The 20,879-nt window shown below is 39.8% G+C and overlaps 1 protein-coding gene across 2 annotated transcripts in view; it reads left to right on the forward strand.

The window, feature by feature from the left end:
• LOC149175019 (dual specificity protein phosphatase PHS1-like) overlaps nt 1–20,879 on the forward strand; it is a 105,818-nt gene that overhangs the window by 22,363 nt on the left and 62,576 nt on the right. Inside the window, exons 4-6 of one of the 2 annotated variants that reach the window (XM_089419495.1) lie at nt 4,438–4,642; nt 5,657–5,833; nt 10,467–10,627. In XM_089419495.1, coding sequence (XP_089275621.1) covers nt 4,438–4,642; nt 5,657–5,833; nt 10,467–10,627 — 543 coding nt within the window. The remainder of the gene's footprint in view (nt 1–4,437; nt 4,643–5,656; nt 5,834–10,466; nt 10,628–20,879) is intronic. The other variant, XM_089419496.1, reaches the window with a different exon arrangement.

A 20,879-nucleotide genomic window follows, 5' to 3' on the forward strand; every position in this document is an offset into this window, starting at 1 on the left:
CAAAATGTATATCCACGGGTACATATATCCACGGGTTTGACAGCGTTTAACAGCAGTTAAAAAAAATAGACAGGTGCCCGCAGATCGACTTTTCAAACCACGACTCCGATTTTCAAACAAACAAATGAGTTTTGAGAGGAAACACCTGGATCACGATTGCTGAGGAATTCCACGATGTGGTCGAATAGCCGCCAGGCGAAGAAGAAGATAGCCGGATTCACGATTCCAAGCAAACTGGCCAGCCAAAAAAAATCTCGCTCCCACGAAAACAGTCACCGCCACAAAGTTATTTCCTTAAAAAAAATTACCAGGCAAGGGAAGAATCCATTTCTGTATCGAGATGGACGACTGTAAGCTTTTATCACAGCGAGCAAAGCCGAGGCTAAGACTCAGTGAAGGCTGCCTGGCTTACAGAGGGCTCGACCTTAGAAAGGCCTCAAGAGATTACGATGCAGAGAGAATTACTGTTCAAAAAATCTCTTAACCTTGCTCTGATACCATAAAAGAATGTTGAATGAATTAATTTCGAATGAGCAAACAGCTCAATCATAATACAGAGATATTTACAATAATAGAAACATCAGGTTTCTATGTAGAATATAGAAACACTCAGTTTCATCAAAGAAACTGCTAAAAGAATATAAATAGCAACAGCTAAAAGGAATGAGCATTAAATGCTAAATAGGAATATTCTAATATATTCTAATAGAAAGATTTTCTAATTCTTGATAGTTACTTGTGATGCTTCTTATTATTATGATTTGTTAAAATTGGCAACTAGGGCCAAACTCCATGTGGGTCATCTTATTTATGGCAGCTGATATTTTTCTTGGATCCCTCTCATCGAGAGGTGTAGGATTGATCTAAAGATCATCCGATTCCGATAAGTATTTATGAAGATATGAATTTATTTTGATTATGGACAAATTGTCAAGTCGGCCAGCAACTTATGTAGGCTCAAGAAGCCCAAAAGTCATGTCTATTCAACTTAGTATAAATAGAAGAGGACTTGAAGTCATTTGACACATGCTCACTCTTGTGATCTCTCTTCAACCTGTTTTGGGTTTGATGAAGATGAGATCTAAAAGAGTGCCCTAGGATATACGCTGACGTGAAACCCTAAACACAATGAAGGTGAAGGTCTTATATGCATCCCTAAATTACAGTCACGTGATGCCCTAGCCGCAGTGATGCTCCAGCCACAGTTGCAGTGATGCCCTAGCTGCAGTAAGCCGCAGGCTTAACACGCAGAAAGCTTTGCATAAGGGAGCTGTAGTTAAGGGAGCCGTAGTCTCCGCAGTAAGGTATAGATTGCACCGTGGTGCAGTGATGGCACTCTCGACATCCTGTGATGTTCTCGGATCTAGCAGTGTAGATCAGGCTCTGTGGTTCAAATATCTCCAAGACTCTGTTGAATTACAATGGCACACTAATATACTTTGAGGCATGTGTTTGAATTACAGTGGCATGCTAATATACTCTGAGGTATGCATTTGAATTTTAGTGGCACGCTAATGATCTCTGAGACACGCAATTTTGGAAGCTCATGGTTCATATATATCTAAGGTTCTAATCTCAGCAGCAAGGTCACTATATTCTCTGTGGCACAAAATTTATGTGGCTCAGATTTTCTCTATCTCTGGCATTGCATCACACTACAGTGGACTCAAATTGTATTCAGTATGGCTCGACTCACATTACAGTTATGAATATTTGTATGGTAGAGACATATGGTTATATGACAAGGATTTTGATCAAAATATGTTACAGTGATATGTAATACAATTTATCCATGACAGAAATTTCAAATATGACAGTGACCTTAGTGCATAAAAGTGATCCTTAATATGACTGTATATGAGAGTAACTTGGATGAGATACGTTTAGGAGCAACTGTCATCAGATTAGAAGTCAGAGGGCTAAGCTGCTACCTTGGGTCTAGAATCGGGAACTATAGCCTAGCTGCTTTGCTAGGCTGCAAGCCACAGCGAGCAGCTAAGGTTGATATACATATGGCTGTATGATGAAGCAACAAAAGTATAACAGCAGCATGATGATGAATGAGACAACATGATGAAGAATGATGCAGCATGATGGGCACATTAGTAAGGAGCAACATGATGATGGGAGCAAATGGGAGCAGCTCAGTGACTAGGTGTAGCACAGTGACGGGTGCAACATGAGTACAAGCTGCAACACTATGTTAGGTGAAGCCGTCACCTTGGAGAATCAGTTGAAGCAGAATGTCTTCAACTGATCTCATGTATCATCATTATAGGAGATGATCTATGCTCATATCTAGATAAGTCAAAGTGTTGACTTCTGTTGTAAATGTACTATCTCTCTTTCTCTGCTGAACTTTGAAGAACATAAAAGAAGAATTGACCCCTTTCCAGCGACTTTGACTAGGCAGTAGCTTTCGGCAACAAACAAACTTGGAAGACTTCGATTTCCCAATCTAGACATGAAACAAAGACAGAGAGGCACCAAAATTTTGATTTTTCTTTTCTCCTTAGACTTCCCCAAACTCGCATTCACTTCGGCTTCCTGGCAACAAACTTCGCACTTTTCTGAGCTACAAGAGATATCAAACTTCTTGTTGAGAGTGATGCTCCAAATGACTTCGATGTGCTTGTATTTATAGGCTCCATGTGAGGTCAAATAGGGTCCTTAGGCTGACTTGATCTCCTTCTAGGTCGACATGGTGTGGAGGATACAAGTACAATGGAAGATCTTAAACTATATAAACCATGAAGAGATTTAGGCACCGCATTGACATGGATTAAATTCTTGACTAGGGAAATCTATCCATTGATCTCTCAACAATTTAGGCACTGCAATACCATGGGCTAGATTCCTGACTAGGACAATCTAGCCATTGGTCTCTCAACAATTTAGGCACCGCAATGCCATGGACTAGATTCCTGACTAGGGCAATCTATCCATGTTGGAGTAAGATGGACTCAAGCTTTCAACCTTTCTAGGTACCATCAGGCTTACTAGCTAACCATCAACCTAGAAATCCGGGTGTGTATCCAAAATAGAGCTCAATAACCAACACCACCTTTCCAACTTCGGGACTCAGGCGTCAACACAGTTCCGACCAGATGTCTTCACAGTCAATGCTTCACTCACAAAGCCTCAACACCCCTTGATCCAGTAGATCAAGGATGACCAATCTCTCCTAATCAAACTGATTGGTAACCAACATGCTATCAAAACCTTCGGGAGATTCACCTGTACAAACACAACCCCAATCAATAATATACTTTCACATGTACATAATCAAATACAAACCTCCAGGGTTGTTCTAGATGTTGCTCCTCAACTCAGTAGGACTATCAACCGAATCTTTGACAAAAGATTCCTCAATTATATACTCTTCTTTCCTACTTCTCATGCAACAACATATCCACTGAAATTCATTTCTTCAATCAAAACCAAGCTATGCCCTCCCTCTCAACCAGGGAGCATCTTATTGTCCAGACTCCCTCTTAATCTTAGAGAGATCTCTTCTATTCATGCTTCCTCAGGGGGATCAACTTCTTTTCGTCATCGGAGAATCTTTCGTGGCTTCTAACCATTTCATCAGAGTTATCCTCATCATGCTGAGCATCTTCACTATATTGAAGATTGTGTACCTGCACAACTTAGATAGCAAGTACAACCAAATCTATAGAAGCATGAAGTTAGCCATATCAGAATCACGGAAGCATTTCAACTTTATACATATCAGATACCCAAACAAGAGACATATACTCTTCAACAACTTTCTAGGGACGTTGTCATAAACCCTAACTACTTCATAACAACTTTCATTTTATCTAGGGTTTTAATGTTTCTTCCAAAGGTATGACATATCTTGCTACAACATATAGCAAACCCTAGAAATCAACAGAAATCAACAGTTTTTATTGTAGACAAAATACCATAATTCTTGAAATAGAGAAGTTAATGGCTTCTCATTTTAACTTCAAAATATTCACTCAAGGGAGGAAGCTCAAACTACATGTGAAACATTGGTTAGGAAACTCTACATGATATATTTTTGAAATTCTGTAACATCATACCTTTTTAAATTTTCAAAAGGAGACAAGGCTGCTGTGTCTCCCCTTCTTTTCACAAATAAAGGCTGTTTTAATTGGAAATCACATTTTTTTCCCATCTTCTTTCATTAAGCTTATTTACTATATATAATATATTGATAATGTTACAATGTTCACTTTTTGTGCTGCTAGGAGACCCAAAAGTCACTTTGATCCATCTAAGCTCCTTTGTTACCTTGTTTGTTTTCAGCTTGTATCATAATAGAAGCACTATTTCATGATTATGTTAATATGTTTATTTATATACAATAAGAAGAGTATAACGTTGAAAATAATGTACAACACTCCTATGACTTATTCATGTCTGATGAAATAAGACTTCTTTATGCAGTGCAGTCGAGTCGAAAACTCCAAACTTACATGCTTTGTCTCATGACACAACTTCTGAAACGACCCTGTGGGAAAGGTTAGGAAAAGCTGTGGCATTGGATATTGAATCAAGTGAGTTTTCCTGGGATACACTTATATCTTTGCATCATACAGAACACAAGAACAGCACAGAACATTCGGAGGATGAATTGAACAAACCCTTAGAGGTATAAGGCCTTTTTAATTCTCTTTGTTGTTCAGCTGAGAAATGGTTGTCTATGTCATATTGCTAGCAAATTGTCTGCAGTAAAATAGTAAATACATGTATTTGCAATTAAACCTGTCATGTTAGTTGGTGGAAGAAAAAAGAGTAGATGAGGATGAAGATGGCTTGAGGATGTTGGAAATGTTATTTTTGATGCCATCTTGGGCTTCTTATTTGCTGATGGGTATACTATGTGATACAATCTACTCAGTTTTCTTGAATAAATTTCAAGGCCTATATGGGTCATTTTTGATATTTTGGCCTGGGTGTTTAATAATATTTTAGCTCATTCTGAGTTATCGAAGTTAGCTGGATCATCCTTCAGGGATGCCATATAATGCAACCAATTATCAGGCACATCTAGAACATTGCCTCGGTGAGTGCTATTGTAGTGCACCATACCTGTGTCACAGCCCTATGGCTACCGACTTCCCTTTTCTCCGTCATCATGCGTATATTGTGCCAAAAGAAGCAAGGTGCTCTGCATCTCTGGTGGGGGCTGGTACTTCTCGTGTGTCCACTGTCTTTTTGCAATGTTCTTATCCACATTAAACTGCTGGCCATCTACACACACATACACATAGATTCATTTTAGACATGGATCTATTAAGTGCCAAGAGGTTCACACCTCAAGTATTCTTATCCCTCTCTGTGCTTAATGGATCCAGGATTAAGATGGATTTATGCCAGTTGTAATACCTTGAGTTGCTGGTACATTTTCCATTTCATTTGAATTTTGATATGCTGACATAAGATCTAGAGTGGAATACTTCATGAACTTAAAATGTACTGTTATAATCTGGTCTTTACTTGTCATAATGACTGGTTTATGTCTTTTCTGTACATCCCTGTTTTTTTATCAGTATTTATTTTTTTCTTTTATATTATTCATATGCTGTTATGGTTTTTGTATGAGTTACTTTGGATTAAAGAGAAACACTGAATACTAATAGATACTAGAATCGTATCTGTACAGGTTACAGTTAATTCAGGTGGAGTTGTTTTCTTTGCACTGTTTGAAGTTACTGAAGGAAACTCCAGTTATTCACAGGAAGGGGTAGCTGTTATGAAGTTCTCTTCCTCAAGAATGGCCACTCAATCTGAGCGTTTGGGCTATGAATTTGCTAAACGTTTTGGAGTCCAAACACCTCAAGTATGAATGCTCTTTCTTTTGAACTCATTGTTAGAGGTGAATCATTTTTCTACATATTAGTTTGTGCTGCATTTGCTTCTTTATAGCTTATAATTCCTTATTTTCCTTTTTATACTCTATATGAATTCCCTTTCCTCTGGGCGTTGTCTGTATTTCACTGTAATTATATCTACATCTTATAGCTTTACGATTTGCATCCACCTTTGAGGGGGCGGCAATGAGACTGGGATTTTTCACTTCTTTTTAATTTTTTTTCCCTTTTCAAAATGCATCCTTTTTTTATTATCCTTCAGACCAAGGGAATTGGTAACTGAGTAGAATCATGCCCAGGGGACATAGGTTCAATCCACTGGGCTGCCACTATAAGCTCCAGCTTTTCATGCAAAGCCTGAAATCGCTCACCAAGGTTATGCAGGATTCAAACCAAGGTGGGCAGGCAGCATTAACACCATTGATCCCAACCAATTGGTCTGCTTCTGACAGGCTTTTGCAAATGCATCTTAGAACAGTAAATAAATTACCATTGGATGAGCATGTGGTGATTTTTGGGTTCCTCCAAACGTCCTTAAATGTTTGTAAGAAATATAATCTACCAATAGAGAGGCAGATGACAGCTTTTGGCATATCCTTGCAGGAGCAAGGCAGAAACTCCTAGCAATAGCAACATCTATTGTCTAAGAAATTCAAATGGGGAATGTTTATATTGTTTTATCCAACCAAGACACTTATGCACTTTTATTGCAAATATGTTTTGATATTGAACAAGTGCTTCAATGTCGATGCCCTCCCTTGTTCTTGGGTATATATTTGTTCTCTGGTTTAGAGGCTTTTGAAGTTACATGGAACAGAGTGAGTATTTGTGTTTGCAAATGTAGCTTAAGACATCCACCTAATTTTAATCCTCTGATTTGTTTCTTGTTAATCACCCAAAATTTTCCCTTGAGAAATGGCCTCAAGGAGTTATGAACAGACAGTTGAAGGAAGGTCACTCTTATCACTTTCTCGGAGTGACCTTTGTGCTTCCACTTTGTATTCAACACTATTGTAGTCTGCAGTTCCTTTGACCTATTATATTGTTAGTAATTGGAGATTAATAAAATTGTCTTATCTATCATGATACAATCCCTCTTTAAATCTTAGAGTCATACTTTTCGAACTCAAGGGGATTATCCCTATCAAATTTTTAAAATCAGTGATTACAATGATAATGTTTGATTTTTGTGTGACCGGTGCCATAGTCCACTTGGGTGATGTGAAAGAAGAATAAAGAATCAGAAATGAATAGAATATATCAGTAGGGTAATCACACAAATGGATCCTATCGATACAAGAATTTCAAACTTGATTCTAGAAATTCCTGAGAGCAATCAAACAATACAGTCATACACTTGAGCATTCATCATAGATAAAAGAGAAGACGATTTCATTCTTCATTAATTAGTAGTGAAGCCTAGTCTTGGGATCCTTTCTTTAAAGTTTAGACAACTCCTGGAGATAGGAAAATTTCACAGTAGCATTATACAAGGATTGGAGCCATGTGAACACCTGAATGGTGATTAGACACTGAACCATGAGAGGAAGAATAGAAGAGTAAATGATGGAGAGAAGAAAACTGGAGATATACTGATGGATTGCTCCTGCTTGCTTCTGTAATTCCAAATCTGAAAGCCTTGGATTATTTGTGGTATACTTTTCGAAAGGAGGTTATGTTTCTGATATAACATGACATGCAACAATTCGAAGAAAATCTTGTCAAAAATAGGAAAAGAATGAAGGCCAAAGAATAGCTCTAAAAGCGGTGCTGGTATACTGTAAATATAAGCTGATATTGTAGAAATTTAAAGATCTGTAGCCCCAACCCAGTTTCAAAGGTTTTGCATGTTGTTTAATGCCCACAGCCCCAAATGTTAGCTGATATAAAAACTCTTTGCAAAGTATTTTGGAACACTTCAGGCTACTTCTACACTTTTCATTTTTCCAGCTGATAGAAAACAAAATAGGAATAAGTATTCACAATTTTTTAGACAGTTATTTTTGGTCAAACTTGACCCTGGAAAAACCCACAAAGGGAAAACCAGTGATAAGGAGGGTTTTATTCTTTTGCTTTTCTCAGAGAAATATGTACAGTATGAACTACAAAAACTGAGGTACTTATCTCCCTAGAAATTCGGGACACAGTTTGCAACAAGTCTGGACTTCTGCCTTGTAACTCGGGCCACTGTCCAAAGTGCTATCAGCCTCCTCTGTCCAGGTTTCTTTGCTCAGAAATTTGAGCCACTAGACTGATTTTTCTGCCCGTAATTTCAGTGCTGTGTATCTCTGCCAGCTCCTTGTAAATCTAGCCACTGCACAGCATTAAATACCTTTGATTTGGTCCCACTGGAAGCACACTTTCAGTCTTGAGTTTGCAGCATGAGACTGACTGCATCTCATAGCATTTTGGCCTGTTTTCTCACTGTTAAACTCAAGCTAAAATCTCCAGACTTTGCAGACCTAAACCACCTTGAAATGTGTGCTGGAAACTTCTAGAAACTTGTCCCGAAATTTTCAGGCTCCCTGGAAACTCGGCCCGAGATTTTTGGGCTCATTAGGAACTCGACCCTAAATTTTCGGGCGCCCTAGAAACTTGGCCCTAAATTTTTGTGCCCCTTAGAAACTCGACCCGGGGGTGATTTCTCTCACTAGCATATTTCCCTTGTAGCAGCCACTACTCTCTTACAGCAAACCTGCAATCTCTGCTTCAAAGTCTCCTCTTCCTCCTTGCTCCTCTTCTCCAAAATGCTCATGAGGACTAGAATAAGCTCTCTACCTTTTTCCTCTCTTTTATAGTTCTCATTAGATAGGTGAACCCTAACCCTTTTGATCAAGGGCTGAGATCTAGATCTATGGTGGAGATCATTCCCTCACTTCACCCCCTTTTCATATGGTCTCCCTCATTAATGACTCCCTAGTCACTTTACAACTTTATTTTTATACCTTGTACTTAAAATTATAAAGTGACTTTAATATTAAAAGTACCTAGTACATAAAGTACCACGTGAAGTGACTTTATAATGACTTTAATATAATTTGTAAAATTACATGCTAAAAAGGTGTTATAAAGTGTTTTCCTAGGCAAAAAGGAAAATGCACTAGGAAACACCTCCTTGGTACCTTTTTCTCCAACATATATGTCTCTTGCAAAAGCATTTTACATATCCTCAAGTGTAGCACTGGTATACTCTCGAAGATGTTGCTTATCTGCTCCAAAAATAGCTTGTATGACTAAAAAATAGTGCAGGTCCATTCATAAAATAGGTGGGTTTGTTTCTCAGAAAACACCAAGTATGACTCGGACCCCATGTGGAGCACTCCCCCTAGGCTGAATTCAGAACAAGTATGAAAACAGCTGAGTTGTCCTTGAATGGTATGGACACCCTCTACCTGCTGAAAATAGTACACAAATCGAAGTAAGATAAGCCATGGTCATATCTATCTCATTGGATTGTCTCAACTGATCTGGAAGGTTAAACATAGTGCCAATCTCGATCTGGAACATGTTAAACTTGTCCTCCAAGGCAAGGCCTCACCTAGGGCATATTTCTTTGGGAAAAGTGACAAAAATATCCTCAAAAACGGCACCCTCAAAAATATCCTCAAAAAGTGACAAAAATATCCTCAAAAATATGCTCATGTTTGCGTGCACTTGCTTGATGATCAAGCAACCATTGAATTCTGAAAATATATGTGCTTTGTCTAAGAATTAATTCGGGTCTTTATAAAAGCACATCATTGACTGGGTCAATAGCTCATCCAAGTTGCTAACTCATCCACATTGTCATCCAAGAATAGTACCTACATGCATGAGTTCCATGCTTCCAAATATAGAAGTATCCATAAATAACCCTTACCTCCAAAAATAATAGTGACCTTGTCTAGAATTAGAAACTTTGAGAAATAGTTGTTATTCCAGAAATAAACATCCTCATAATCATCCAAAAATAGTATGTGTGCATGAACGGCCTGCTTCCAAATATAGTAGTATCCATAAATAGCGCTTACCTCCAAAAATAACAATGACATCATCTAAAAATAGAAACTTCGATAAATAGAAGTTCCACTTTTCCAAAACATGCATGTTGCTTTTCTAAAAATAGACATGTCTACTAATAGAAGAGTTTGAAAGTAGAAGCGTTTAAAATGAATAGTATGCTACAAATATCGACACAACCTTAGGAAGACATTTGGAACCACACATGTTGAAGGCATTGCATGCATGCATGTAATGAAAGCCCTACTCCACCATATGTAACTCTCACTCTCTGCCTGTAATGATATCTTGCACTAGGAACAGTGAGGGTGATAACATATTGTATTGAAGATTTGTTGGCTTGAGAGTTTGTGCTTCTTTTCTAGCAGTGTTCTATATTTGATTTTTTCCAACATTTGGTGTAACTGCAAATTATTTCGATGCTTGCTTTAGAATATGCCATCTCAATGAAATTAAATATGCTAAATGATACATTATTGATGCCCCCATCCCATCAACTAAAAAGAGATGAAAGAAGTTAGTTTTAACTTTTTAATCGTAAATTAATCTGTTGTTCTTGGTGAAGGCCATTGTGTTTAATTAATGGGCCATTTTTTGGTGCAGGCTAGAGTTATTCATAATTCCAGTGCTGAGTGGCAGAGTATCAAGGATGCTGCTGAGAAAGCAAGAAATATGGCAAGTGCAGAGGGAGATGAGTTGGGCACAATAACGTGTACTGAATTGCTAGAAGCCCTTGAATTGAGTCGTTGCTTATTACTTATGGGGTAAGTTAGCTCTTAATAAATTATCCCTCTAGTATTTGGATATTAAAGTAATATTCCACTAAGTTTCTAGGATGCAGGAACATGGAAAAGTGTTCGGGGGACATTTAGAGGTCCCCCACAAATTTTAGGGATCATCACAGGGAACTTTGGGGTGCCCAACATAGAGGAAAAAATGAAATTGAAATATATGAAAACATAAATGTAAATGTGATTTTGGGTGGGCATAGAGCAGTTTATATGAAGTGTAACTAGGATTTAGAGGGTAGACACTTTAGGTTTTGGATTTTTTCTTTTAGTTTATCATTATTTTTCTATTTTTACCTCTATGGTGCAATTTTTTGGGAAGGAAACATCTAGAAGTACGCTTTTTTAGGGTTTTTGTGGGTATCCCTCTTGTCATTAGGGCATTTCCATGTGTGTTTCTTGTACTACTTTTAAAAAGGGAACTTGGCAAAACATCCCCATTTTACTACTTGTGTCCTAGGAGGGTGGGAGCATGCTCCCCACCCTTGGGAACATACTCTCACCCTCGGAAACATGCCCATGTGTAAAAGTGGATTATAGAGATTGTTTAATGCCCTTTAAGGATTTTGATGGCATCTAGCAAAGAAGACTTGTAACTGGATTTTTCCATAATTGTATTGATTTAAAATACAGTATAATACAAAACAGTCTCTATTGTCTTTTGCATAGACAAGCTGGTTAGATCAGATATCCATATGGTTTTCCGCTTTATTACTTCTTTTTTAGGGTTGTAACAATAATATGGAAACAGTCATAAAGGATTCATAGAGTACTGTTGATGATAGATGTTTTATGTTAGTTTTAATTAAGCTAAGGTTATATGAGTCTAACAAGCTAATTTTGGACCAACTGTTGGAAGTTCTGACAAATGCCCCAACATCATCAAACAATACCGTGGTTCATTATTTTGGGTAGTTGTATTCATCAAGGAAGCAAATGTCATATTATGCCACAAATCAGTCAACATCATACATCATTTTTGGCCAAAAATTGTAGTAGCTGTTACCCACCAAAAGTGGGGATCCATAGGAGAGCTCCTTTCCTAGTTATCTTCTTTAGCTGACAACCGACAGCCCCTGAGAGCCACCCATAGCTGATGTGATGTGCCACTTTAACTCCGCTCATTGCATTAGTTATATGTATCCTCGCCCATTTGTTGAGAGCATATGTTAGAAGGTGGGCAATCTGACCCAAAAGGTATGTTTTTCATTGTGCAATGGGGTGCTTATGCTTTTTTTTCATTGGGCATGGATTATTGGGTGACTTGGAAGGAGGAAGGGCTTTGATTGTGGTTTTGTTCTCTCACCTTAATGGGGGGTTAATCACCAATCCTAGTGTTGTGGGATTTGCCCTATTGGCCTATGGCTTTAGGAAGGGAACTACTTGGGAAACCCATTTTGGTAGCGTGGTCCAGTATTTTTGTTCCACATTTTTCACCCCTCTCCGCACATTACAAGCCTTATTTCATCATATTCCTTCTTTGGGTCCACAAGGCATTGGCACACCCCCTCCCCTTGCCCACACATTTCGTTCGGGCCTAAAAATGTTGCCCTGGAGGTTGATGTAGCAAAAAAGAAAAAGGTTAAAAGCATATCATGGCCACAAGCAAGACAGAAAAGAAAATAATATTATAAGATGCAAAAAGGTAGCTGGGCTAAGTTGCAGGAAACATTGCCCAGGGGTCCGTTTCCGGTCGGAAACGAAACAGAAACGAGGAAACTCGTACCGCACGGCCTGGAAACTCGTTTTCAACTATACTGACCTGTTTTCCACTGGGGAAACGTGGCCAGTATGGCTGGAAGCAAGTTTCCAAACCATACGACGGAGTTTCCTGTTAACACTTGACATTTTATTTTAAAATTTTTTTGCTTCTAATTTTTTATTGGGCGACTAAAATATCTTCTGGAGCTTCTAGATGTCTCTCTCAAGTTATAAAAAAGAGGATTTTTTTGAGTGGGGCAGCCTAATGTTCAAGCCTATGGCTGTAGTGTTGATACACAGTTCATGGTAATGTTAAATTCTTGAAGTAAAAGTGACATTCTCTTTTATTTTTTATTTTCATCCTTTTACTTAAATTTTTAACATTAAGATGAAAAGACTGGGGACGTTTGAGAGTGGTTTCGCTCTCATTGGATTTCACATGAAGAAAGTAGAATTTTAGATCTCACTCAAAATCCAACAGACTTATATGTTTTTCAAGATTTCAGGAATGGGGGGATTGCAATGTTTCCATTGGATTTTGTCATGTACTAGGGTATGGAACTTGTATTTAATCAAGAAAACCAAGCCTCTATGCCGGAGAGACTCCTAATAATCAAGAGCACCTAGGGTACTAGGGTACGGAACTTGTATTCAATCAAGAGCACTAAGGTCATTCGACTATGTAGGAGGAGACTCCAAATCAAGCACGAGAAAAGAAATTAGAAATTTCTCATGGCTGATTTTGGATATTGCTATTTTCATTATGTGATCATTCATGAGTAAATGTGATGTAAATTTAGAGACTTATAGTTTATGCATTGACAATTGACAATTTAATCATAATGTAATAAATTAGAATGTATCATGTATGCTTTATGATTGCACATATTTCTTAAATGTCCTAATATATGTATATATATATATATATATATATATATATATATATTGCGTTTCCCTGTTACCAAAATTTGTGGGGGGCCACGTTTCGTACCTGTTCTCGTTTCAGAAACTTGTACTTGTTTCCCCGTATCGTGCAACTTAGTAGTTGGGGCATTAAATATAGCACGTGGGCAAAAGCCAAACATGAGCTCTACCCCTTATCATTATGGTCATCACCCTAGTTCCTAGGGTCCTTGAGTGCCCCTCACATCATTAAGGAACCCATGCATGTCCCAACCCCCGGTGGGTGATGAACTGCCTCCCCTAAAGGGGGTAACTCATGTATCCATGATTGCTCCCTCCTACATCTATATAACTAATATGTGGACATCCCTCATCATTGCTATCCTAGCCTTGAGACCCCTGTTTCCCATCCATTTCATCATCATTTACATGCCACCTATTAATTGAAGGATGTATTAGGGATCTATCTTTCCCCTTAGGGATTGGGAGCACCGAATAGGATTGTCTATTAACCACTCCTACCTAGGGAGGTAATATTATTACGAGACTAAAGCCCCAAATCTGGAAGAGAAGCCCCATATGAAGTCTGAATGTGTCCTTGATTAACAAGCTTGGTTCTATCAGATGCACTGATGAATTATTTTACCTAATGGTGAGGATGCAACACTAGACATTATATGTGATTAGCAGGTGGTTTTATCATGGGATGGGCAACTTAACTGGGGCCTTGAGACCTCTGTTTTCCATCCATTTCATCATCATTTACATGCCACCTATTAATTGAAGGATGTACTAGGGAACACCTAATAAGATTGTCTATTAACCACTCCTACCTAGGGAGGTAACACGATTATGAGATTAAAGCCCCAAATTTGGAAGAGAAGTGCCATATGAAGTCTTAATGTGCCCTTGATTAACAAGCTTGGTTCCGTTAGATGCACTGATGAATTATTTTACCTAATGGTGAGAATGCAGCACTGGACATTATATGTGATTAGTAGGTGGTTTTATCATGGGATGGGCAACTTAACTGGGTCTTAAGTCCACCAAAGGAGCATATGACTCTCTCCGGGTGAAGCATTGAGAGCCATGGGACTCTTGTATTTGCAGAGCATCATTATTTCACTCCATGGGCACCTACAACACCACAACAGTTTGCACTTTGCCCCATATTATTCACGAGATGATGCACTTGGACTAACATGCCCTAGCCAATTTAGTAGTGTACACATGGTTTAGCATCTATTATGAGGCCCAAAAGAGGTTTGACTCACCCTTTGAGACGTGGGAGGGCTAGCACCATTCTCCAAGCCCTCAACAATGGAGCAGATTCAGGCTATTCTATCACCAAGAGACCCATGAGACCCATTTTGTGCCCCAAACACAAAATTGGGGTCCACTTGATGATTTGCATGGATGTCTAGGGGCCAACCCCTAGTAGATGATTTATGGAGCCCTCTTGACTCACTTTGGCACAGAGAGAGCTCAACGCATGCCTCCAAGAGGCCCACGTAGTGATGACGTCAACATTTTGACCCTCTTGTGGGTTTATCTTTATGATTTTTCATTGGCTATGTGGTTGGCTTGTAACCACAATTAGTTTTTCCCTCCATTTGACAACTAAGAGGGGCTTCTAGGCTAAAATTAGACTTGATAGATCATGTATAAATAGATGAGAGCTCATTTGAGCTACTCATAATCATCACACTTGGATTCGATCTCTTGAGAAGAACTCACACTTGTTTCTTTGGATATTGGAGAATCTGTTGGATGCATTTTCACATTTGGAGCTAGTTCAATTTTTTCTTTGGTGCTATTTCTTGGATCTTGGATGCATATATTGCATGTCCTCTTGTAAGTACTTAATGTTGATGGAATTTTTCTCTTGAATTTGTTTAATATATGGAATTGTTGCTTCTAGAATGTGCTAATTGTGCCCTAATTATTGAAAATTAATTTTGGAAGGCTTTCTAGTTGAATATTGCATATGTATTCAATGTATGGCATGTAATGAATGTTCCTAGTGGAGGAAAATCTTTGGATTCTCCAAGAAACTCCATTATCTCTTCAAGTGGGTAAATGTTTAGAATTGGTACCTAGAGCATCAATTTTAAGCCTCTTTAGAGACGATTTAGCTCATCTTAAGCTTCCTAAGACTCCATATGCCCAACAAACAAGGCACTAATCCAAGTCCTTGGTGGTCAAACTCATTTTTTCTCCATAATTTTCTCTCTAAATTTCGGTCCTCTTAAGATAGGACGACTATCTAGGGCTTAGAGTGAATTGCATAGGAGGAAGTTTGGTGGGATTCCAAGAGCTTAAACATCAAGTCTAGGGTCTTGACTACTTGACCTCAAAGTTTCGTGTACATCTACTTGGATTTCGTCCATAAAATTAAAATATCTTTCACCCTAAGAGGGAAATCCTAGCTAGTTTTTCTTAACTTGGGGACTTCCTTGAGGGTTGTATGAGCTTAGTACTTGGTGAAGTATATCATAAGAAGCCCTTTCTTCTCATTGCCTTGATCTTGGAAGTACCTTCATCCACGATAATTCACAAAAACTGAGGTCTTGTGCAATCCATTACTAGGTCTCTCATAGAGTGCGAAGTGCCTTTAAAGTCTTATATTACAACTTTTAAGCATTCCTTGAGAGGTCCTTTTGTATCACCTTGCACCTAAATCCTTAGAATATCTATTATAGGTGATCATTACCTTACTAGGACTCCCATCGGTTAAAGTTCATAAAGAGTAGGGGACCTTGGCTCTGGTGACAATGGGCCATTGTCCCATTCTTAGAACTTAGCTAGCTCTTTGTCTTGTAGGGTTTCCCTCCAAGGCCTGCTAGATTTTGTGGTAACATGAACCATTCTTGCAAATTTTGTGGAAAGTTGGAAACCCACATGAACCACTAAGTGAGATGCATGCCTATTGAATAAGAGGAGATTTAACATAAAAATAGATGTGATTTTTAAAGAGGATATTGCTGTTGATTTGGGGTACCATCAGATGTGCTCTAGCCACGAAATTTGGTGGAGAGGTTGGGGCACATGAGATCTCCAATACCCAAAAAGGGTTTGGGCAGATTCTAAACAGATCAGGAGATATTAAAATAATTAATATTTTTAATGGAGTCCCTAAGTTGAAAATAAAATATTAATGTGTATTAATATGAATCTATGTTAGAATGGTCCAGAAGACAAGGATCAAGCCAGATCTAATTTTAGCCGTTGATTAGGGACTTAATCTCGACTGTTGAGATGTCAACGGAAAAAGTATAAGAGGAGGCTTGAGGAGCACTTGGAGAACACATTGAGGGAGATCAGCCAGTTCAATTTCTGGAGCGGGGTTTGCTGAGAAATTGAACCAGTGGTCTGGAGAGCAGTCAGGAGGTAGCAAGTACGGAACAAAGAGACGGGAGATCAGCGCAGAAGAGGCAGACACAGAGCCAGAGGAAGCCACGCAGAGGCAACAGAGACTGTGCAGAGCCAGAAGGGCCTGCATCATCCACGCAGAGGCTGCAGGAGTGACGCAGAAGCCCAGAGAGGTTGTGTAGAGCCTCAGTAGGCTGACGCTGAAGGTTTCATGTTGACATAGAGATTTCAGGCTGTAGTAGAGGTCAGTAGGGCTTATGCTGGGTTTAGGAAAGTGCTGGAAACCAGTTTGGCACCCTGTTGTACAAGAAAATTGCTAAATAATAAAATCCTCCCTTGCTGCACCGATTTTCCCAAATTGGGTTTTTCCGAGGACCAAAATAACTGTGTCAATGTGTGCATATTTTTTGTTTCTGTATTACGATGTGATATCTGCAACAATATTTATTTTAATGTTTGTTGAAGTAATTTCATGAATAACTTATGATGAAATAAGTAGGAAAAGTAAATCAGTTGCTGCAGTGATAGAATTTTCACATGGTATCAGAGCAAGTAATCAGAGACAAAAAGGGAAAATCAGTTATGGGTCGAGACCACAATGCAGAGGCATCCACCTCAGGGGACTCACGCAGATTTTCAGAAGATTGCACAAGAGAGAGAGATTTTGATTTCTTTATGTTGGCTTCCAGGTTGGAAGAAGTGGCATGCATGACTAGTGCTGCATCATCAGAAGTATGGTATATAGATAGTGGAGCCTCGTGGCATATGACGAGAATCAAGGAGTGTTTCTTAGAATATCGAGAAGAGAAGATGAAATTTCAGATCACCACGGGGAACAAGGCAAAGTGTACTCCAGTAGGAAAGGGTAACATAGTTTTTCAGACAGAATCGGGAGAGCGGTTCCGTGCTACAAATGTGCTGCATGTGCTAGGATTGGGGATGAAATTACTTTCCGTGTCACAACTACAAGACAAGGGCTATGACGTCTACTTCATCAAGGAAAAGTTTTACGTCAAACACCCGAGCTGGAAAAAGAAAGTGCAAATTGGGATCAAAAGTAATCGGTTGTATAGATTACAACTAGAATCTCCAATGGCACTAATAGGCAGTCATGGGGACAAATACTTGAACGAACTATGGCATAGAAGGATGGGTCACTTGCACCATAGAGCTCTGAGAATTCTCAGGAGCACTGTAACAGGAGTTCTGGATCTGAGTACGGAACGAGATGATGTATGCAGGGGATGCGCTTTAGGAAAGTATGCCAAGGTGGCATTTCCCAGAAGCAACCACAGGGCCAAGAGTGTACTAGGATTGATACGCTCAGATATCTGCGGACCTATGTTTGTCAAAGCTCTCAGCGGTGGTGTGTATTTCTTTACTTTCATTGATGACCACTCGAGGAAAACTTGGATCTATTTTTTGAAAACCAAGGATGAGGTTTTTTGTCAATTCAAGGAGTTCAAAGCTCTAGTGGAGAATCTGTTAGGTAAGAAAATAAAAGTCTTGCCGCTCAGATAATGGTGGAGAATATGTCGGTAAGGACTTCACTGATTTTTGCGCTAAGGAGGGCATCAGAAGAGAGTGGACAACTCCCTACAATCTGGAGCAGAATGGGGTGGCAGAAAGGAAAAACAGGACTATTGTAGAAGCAGCTAGGGCCATGTTGTATGATCAGGATATGCCAAAATTCCTGTGGGTAGAAGCATGCAACACAACTATCTTTGTTCAGAACAGGACTCCTCATCGGGCATTGGGCAAGATTACTCCAGAGAAAGTCTTCACTGGGAAGACACCTGAAGTCAGTCATTTCAGGATATTTGGGAGTTTGACATATTGTCGCATACCCGAAGAAAAGAGGAAGAAGCTGGATCAAACTGCAGAAAAGGGGTATCTGGCAGGATATAGCGAGAACGCTAAGGCATACAGGATCTATTTTCTAGGGAGCAGGAAGGTAGTAGTACAACGAGATGTAAAGTTTATGAAGGACAGAGCTTTCAGAGGATCTCGCGAAATGCCTTCCAAGGAGCAGTCGAAAGAGGATCTGTTGGTCATGCCTCTTCAACCAATGGAAGTGAAGAATCCTTCTTCAGATCAGGAAGATTCTCAGGATGAGGAAGAGGAGCAAACATAAGCACATGTTGGCAGAGGAAGAACCAGTAGGGAACTTCGTCAGATTCTGTGTGATACAAAGAACTTCATCGGAGAGCCAAGGAACAATAAAAGAGAGTGAAAACAACCAAACAAGTATCAGGCGTTAGTAGCTTAGGATGGAGAGCCTGCCAGCTTCAAGGAGGCAGCTCAGCATCAGGTCTGGCTAGATGCGATGGTGGAGGAGTATAACTCCATAATGGTAAACGATGTCTGGGAGGTGGTGTCAAGGCCTCAAGACAGATCTGTGGTAGGTTCAAGATGGATCTACAAGATCAAATATGCTGCGGACGACAGTATTGAAAAATACAAGGCCAGGTTTGTGGCTAAGGGGTATGCTCAAAAGGAAGGGATTGACTATGAGGAAACCTTCACCCTGGTAGCCAGGTATACATCTATTATGACCGTGATATGATGGGATGGGAGATCCATCAGATGGATGTCAAGATGACATTTCTGAACGGGGTAATAGAAGAAGAAGTATACATTGAACAACCAGAGGGATTTGAAACTCATGAGAAGAAGTCTCATGTATGCAGACTGAAGAAAGCCTTGTATGGGCTGAAGCAGGCACCAAGAGCATGGTATGGTCGAATAGATGGCTACTTGCAGAAGATGGGGTTTGTCAAGAGTGACGCGGATCTGAATCTCTACTATCTGGTCGTAGAGAGTGAGCCACTTATCTTAGTATTATATGTGGATGATCTCTTCCTGACAGGATCATCCAGACTCATTGAAGACTGCAAGAAGAATCTAGCCACAGAGTTCGATATGAAGGATCTGGGACGAATGCTCTATTTTCTAGGGTTGGAAGTTTGGCAGGAGAAAGGATAAATCTTCTTTGGGCAAGGAAGGTATGCTACATAAATTCTCAAAAGGTTCGGGATGGGACACTGTAGACCTATGGCTACGCCAATGATCACCAACTGGAAGAAGATTGATGCATTGGAAGACAAGGATGTCGATCCCACCCTATACCGACAACTCATAGGGTCCCTGATGTATCTAGTCAGTACCAGGCTAGATATTTGCTAAGTTGTCAACACCCTCAGTCAGTTCATGGTGGAACCAAGGAGGGCTCACTAGGCAGCAACCAAGCACGTTCTCAGGTATTTACAGGGAATAGTTGATTATGGGCTCTTGTACGACAAGGGGAAGGATATCAGGTTGAGTGGATTTACTAATGCAGATTGGGTAAGCAGTTAAGTGGATCGGAAAAGTACCTCTGGGTACTGTTTCAACATTGGATCAGGAATAACCTCTTGGTGCAGTAGGAAACAAAAGTCCATGGTGCTGAGCTCGTTTGAGGCAGAATATATGGTAGCAAACACAGCTTCGTGTGAGGCCATATGGCTTAGAAAACCGCTGGTAAACCTATTCAGAAGAAATATGGAGGCAACTAGGATCATGTGCGATAACCAGAGTTGCATCAAACTCTCTAAGAATCCAGTATTTCATGATAGGTCAAAGCATATTGATATCCGGTGTTACTTTGTCAGAGATTGTGTCCAACGTGGAGCTGTACAATTGAGCTACACTCCTACAAGGGAACAAGTGGCAGATATCCTCACCAAGGCCCTTGGAAAGTCAAAATTTGACTACTTTAGAGAAAAGATGGGGATGGTAAAGAGCCCCTTTCAGAAGTAGTGTGTTACAACACGAATGAAGACGGAGTTGCAGTGTTGGGAGAAAGGACCAACAACACAGATGCAGTGTTGGGAGAAAGGACCAACAACATCACAGATGCAGAAGAAGGTGTAGTGCGGATGCAGTGCTGGGAGAAAGGACTAGCAGTAGCACGGATGCCGAGGGAGTTGTCGTACAGATGCAGCAGCGGCAGTGGCAGAACAATGGGCAGCAGTACAGGATGCAACAGTGCAGAGGATGTTGGGAAGGGAGGCCTAGCATCAGCACAGCTACCGATGCCGGATGATTAGAGTAATACTCATTGAGGAGTATTGCTAGAGCAAAGTCCTCGCTAAGAGGGAGTGTTGATTTGGGGTAGCATCGGATGTGCTCTAGCCATGAAATTTGGTGGAGAGGTTGGGGCACACGAGAGCTCCAATACCCAGACAGGGTTTGGGCAGATTCTAAACAGATC

The sequence above is a fragment of the Pinus tabuliformis genome, chromosome 4_1 (assembly GCF_031772625.1).
Source record: "Pinus tabuliformis cultivar Carrire ecotype Pingquan chromosome 4_1, CPIR1, whole genome shotgun sequence".
Classification (NCBI taxonomy): Eukaryota; Viridiplantae; Streptophyta; class Pinopsida; order Pinales; family Pinaceae; genus Pinus; species Pinus tabuliformis.